Source organism: Mandrillus leucophaeus, unplaced genomic scaffold, assembly GCF_000951045.1.
Source record: "Mandrillus leucophaeus isolate KB7577 unplaced genomic scaffold, Mleu.le_1.0 Scaffold1, whole genome shotgun sequence".
Classification (NCBI taxonomy): domain Eukaryota; kingdom Metazoa; phylum Chordata; class Mammalia; order Primates; family Cercopithecidae; genus Mandrillus; species Mandrillus leucophaeus.
The window spans coordinates 9,244,517-9,248,847 of record NW_012098097.1 but is presented as its reverse complement, the minus strand read 5'-3'; the positions used below and the strand labels follow the sequence as shown (position 1 = coordinate 9,248,847).

Genomic DNA, 4,331 nt, shown 5'->3' with positions numbered 1-4,331 from the left:
CAGCTAACTAACTTTTTAAGAAAGGTCGTGTTGTATATAGATGAAAGCTTACAATCTTGTACCTGGAAAAGTTCACAAAGTTAAGAACTTTTTTTGGAAATGAATTTTTTAAAAAAGAGGTGGTAGATATTGCAAGGTTTTAATCAACTTCTGATGCTTATGTTATAGCCCAGAAAATGGTTGTTAAGTAAAATGAAGAAAACAAGTTTCCTTCTTTGAAATTCTTTCCTGGGAAGTGAATGAACCATAACAAATTGCCTATGTATCACCTTTTATTGGTTAAATATGTATTTCTCTTTAAAAATCAACCTGTGATTAATATATCCATATTCTTTGTTTGGGTTGTTTGTTTGTTTTTTAGAAACAGAGTCTCACTCTGTCCCAGGCTGGAGTGCACAGTCATGGCTCACTGCAGCCGTGAACTCCTGGGCTCACGTGATCCTCCTGCCACGGCCTCCTGAATAGTTGGGAGTAGAGGCGCACACCACCACACCTGGCTCATTTTTTTTTTTTTGAGACAAAGTCTAGCTCCATCGCCCAGGTTGGGATGCAGTGGTGCTGTCTCGCCCCATTGCAACTTCCGCATCCCAGGTTCAAGCAATTCTCCTGCCTCAGCCTCTCGAGTAGCTGGGATTACAGGCACCCGCTGCCATGCCCAGCTAATGTTTTTGTATTTTTAGTAGAGATGGGTTTTCACCATGTTGGCCAGGCTGGTCCCCAACTCCTGACCTCAGGTGATCCATTCACCTCGGCCTCCCAAAGTGTTGGGATATAGGCCTGAGCCACCACGCCTGGCCACACCCTGGTAATTTTTTAAAATTTTTGGTAGAGACGAGGTGTTGCTATGTTGCCCAGGCTGATCTCGAACTCTTGAACTCAAGCAGCCCTCCTGCCTTGGCCTCCCAAATTGCTAGGATTACAGGTGTGAGCCCCCACGCCCAGCCCATATCCATGTTCTTTTTCTTCTTCTTTTTTAAAATTTATTTTTATTTTCAAATTTCTTTGTAGAGGCAGGGTCTTGCTATATTGCTCTGGCTTGTCTTGAACAGTGGGTTCAAGTGATCCTCCCACCTCGGCCTCCAAAAATGCTGGGATTACAGGTGTAAGCCACTGCACCTGGCCCATATCTATATTCTTGATATCAAAGTTAGAAGCCAATAAAGGAAGATTGAGTGGGAGCACTGGTTTGCTGTTGAAGCAGTTCCTCCTCTTCCATCTCCTCACAGGCTTACACAGCTTACCTCTCAGGAATGCTGCGTTTTGAACATCAAGAATGGAAAGCTGCCATTGAGGCTTTTAACAAATGCAAGTAAGTCCTATAGTCCAAAGGCTGTGGCCAGTTTTAATTATAGGTAGTCAAATTTAAGCTGCAGATCAGGTAGTGGATTGTTTCTGTGAAAGCGAGGGTGACTTTTCTTTCCTATAGAAATGTTGATGACTCTCTTTCATCCTTAGAACATGCCAGTTAGGGTAGTTGGTAGGAGAGCTTCAAAGGGCCGTAATTTGATTTTAGTCACTGTGTTCCCCATGAGTTTTTCATATATATGGCTAATGTAAAACCTGGCTTTTCTTTTCTCGCAGAACTATCTATGAGAAGCTAGCCAGTGCTTTCACAGAGGAGCAGGCTGTGCTGTATAACCAACGTGTGGAAGAGATTTCACCCAACATCCGCTATTGTGCATATAATATTGGTGAGAGCAGGGATCAAGGCATTATACTCAACTTGAACATTGACAGGTGGCCTACTGGGAGCTCATTTCAGAGAGCCTAGAGAGTTGATGTAACTTTCTTCTTCCCTTGCCTCCATCTTTGCCCTGAGTTTTGGTTGATGGCAAAAGCAGACCTGTTGAAGCCAGCCCTGCCCAAAATTATGGAAGACGGTTCTGCCTCTGTGTCCGTCCTGCTATGCTGTGTACCCCTGAAGAGCAGTCTTGAGTCTCCGGCTGAGTTCATTTTTTACCTTTTTAGAGCAGTTTTAGGTTCACAGCAAAACTGACAGAAAGATACAGAGATCCATGTAACCCCACCTCCCCACATTCATAGCCTCTCCCATTAACATCTTCCCCCACCAGAGGGGTGCATTTGTTACAATTGATGACCCTTTATTGACACACCATAATCTCCCAAAGTCCATAGTTTACATCAGGGTTCATGCTTGATTTTGTACATTGTATGGGTTTGGACAAATGTTTCATGACGTGTATTTACCATCATATACCATACGGAGTATTTTCATTGCCCCAATCAATTTCATTCTTTATAAAAGACTTGTCTTCAGAGAACAGATTGTACTGCAGATTCATTGAAGTAGAATGTGGAGGGGGAAGAGCTCTTTAAGTATGAATTGAATCTAGTGATTCTCAAGAAAACAGGCCAGACCCTTGAAGATTTTCCTGTCTTTCTCTCTCAGGGGACCAGTCAGCCATCAATGAACTCATGCAGATGAGACTGAGATCTGGGGGCACTGAGGGTCTCTTGGCTGAAAAATTGGAGGTAATCTAGTATGCATATTTTTGTGAAAAGTCTTTGGACAAAGTCCAGAAGAAGGAGTAATTCATAATCCCCTAGGGATATTTGATGTTAATATATGGATATTTATATCTGTATTAGCAAATATCTACATTTGCTAAAAGTTTGAACAAAAAAACTTTTTTAAATTAATACTTCATTCAATTTTTTTTTTTTGAGACCGTCTTACTCTGTTGCTCAGGCTAGAGTGCAGTGGCGTGATCTCAGCTCACTGCAAGTGATCTGCCCACCTCGGCCTCCCAGAGTTCTGGGATTACAGGCATGAGTCACTGTGCCTGGCCAAGTATTCAATTATTTAACCTCATTACATTTATTTTCTAAGCAAGTAGTATAGAAAAAGCAAGAAATACAAAAGATTGGGGAAAAATATAAACCACATGGGTTGCCACTTTTATTTATTTATTTATTTATTTATTTTGAGACGGAGTCTTGCTCTGTTGCCAGGCTAGAGTGCCATGGTGCGATCTCGGCTCACTGCAAGCTCCGCCTCCCGGGTTCAAGCAATTCCCCTGCCTCAGCCTCCCAAGTAGCTGGGATTACAGGCGCCCACCACCACGCCTGGCTAATTTTTTGTATTTTAGTAGAGACAGGGTTCACCATGTTGGCCAGGATGGTCTCAATCTCCTAACCTCGTGATCTACCCGCCTTTGCCTCCCAAAGTGCTGGGATTACAGGTATGAGCCACTGTGCTCGGCTTATTTATTATTATTATTTTTGAAACAGGGTCTCACTCTGTTGCCCAGGCCAGAGTGCAGTGGCTTGATTTTGACTCACTGCTGCCTTGACTTCCTGGTCTCAAGTGATCCTCCTGCCTCAGCCTCCTGAGTAGCTAGAACTACAGGTGAAGATTACCATGCCCAGCTAACTTTTTTATTTTTATTTTTTTTTGGTAGAGACAGAGTCTTACTATGTTTCCCAGTCTGGTCTCATTCTTGAACTCTGGTGCTCAAGGGATCTGTTCGCCTTAGCCCCACAAAGTGCTGGGATCACAGGCATGATCCACCTTACCCAGCCATACACCATCATCTTTTGATGGCTACATGGTACTCCATTGCATAGAAGTCTGTTTTATTTAACCATTCATTGTTGTGCATTAAGTGGTAAATAGTATTACCATGAATATCCACGTCCTCAGATTTTGCACACATTCTTGATTATTTTCTTAGGATAAATTCCTAAAACTGGAATTAAATGGTTTGGAAACTTTTGATAGGTACTGACAAATGTCTTTAAGTTTCTACTGATTTGCATTTCTGCTTGCAGTGTATACGATATGCTTTTCTCCTCACATCCTTACCAAACCTCACTGTTACTCTTTTTAACCTTCCGTTATGTCCTTTTAGTATTTGAATTTCTATAACTAAAATATATGATACCAGGGAGAAATTTAAAACAAATAGATATTGGTGGCCAGTGGGGTGGTTCACACTTGTAATCCTGGCACTGTGGGAGCCTGAGGTGAAAGGATCACTTGAGCCCAGGAGTTCAAGACCAACCTGGGCAACATAGTGAGACCCCACCTCTACAAAAAAAATTTTTTCAGAGGCCGGGCATGGTGGCTTACACCTGTAATCCCAGCACTTTGGGAGGCCAAGGCGAGCAGATAACCTGAGGTCAGGAGTTCGAGATCAACCTGACCAACATGGAGAAACCCCGTCTCTCTACTAAAAATACAGAATTAGCTGGGGGTGTTGGTACATGCCTGTAATCCCAGCTACTTGGGAGGCAGAGGTTGCAGTGAACCAAGATCATGCCATTGCATTCCAACCTGGGCAACAAGAGTGGAATTCCATCTCAAAAAA

General features: G+C 42.8%; 1 protein-coding gene across 4 annotated transcripts in view; it reads left to right on the top strand.

The window, feature by feature from the left end:
- SRP68 (signal recognition particle 68kDa) overlaps positions 1-4,331 on the top strand; it is a 46,831-nt gene that overhangs the window by 15,805 nt on the left and 26,695 nt on the right. For 3 of the 4 annotated variants that reach the window (XM_011982808.1, XM_011982731.1, XM_011982590.1), the window contains 3 exons: positions 1,227-1,309; positions 1,582-1,691; positions 2,411-2,493. In XM_011982808.1, the coding sequence (XP_011838198.1) occupies positions 1,227-1,309; positions 1,582-1,691; positions 2,411-2,493 (276 nt within the window). Of the gene's footprint in view, positions 1-1,226; positions 1,310-1,581; positions 1,710-2,410; positions 2,494-4,331 lie in introns of all 4 variants that reach the window. The other variant, XM_011982659.1, reaches the window with a different exon arrangement.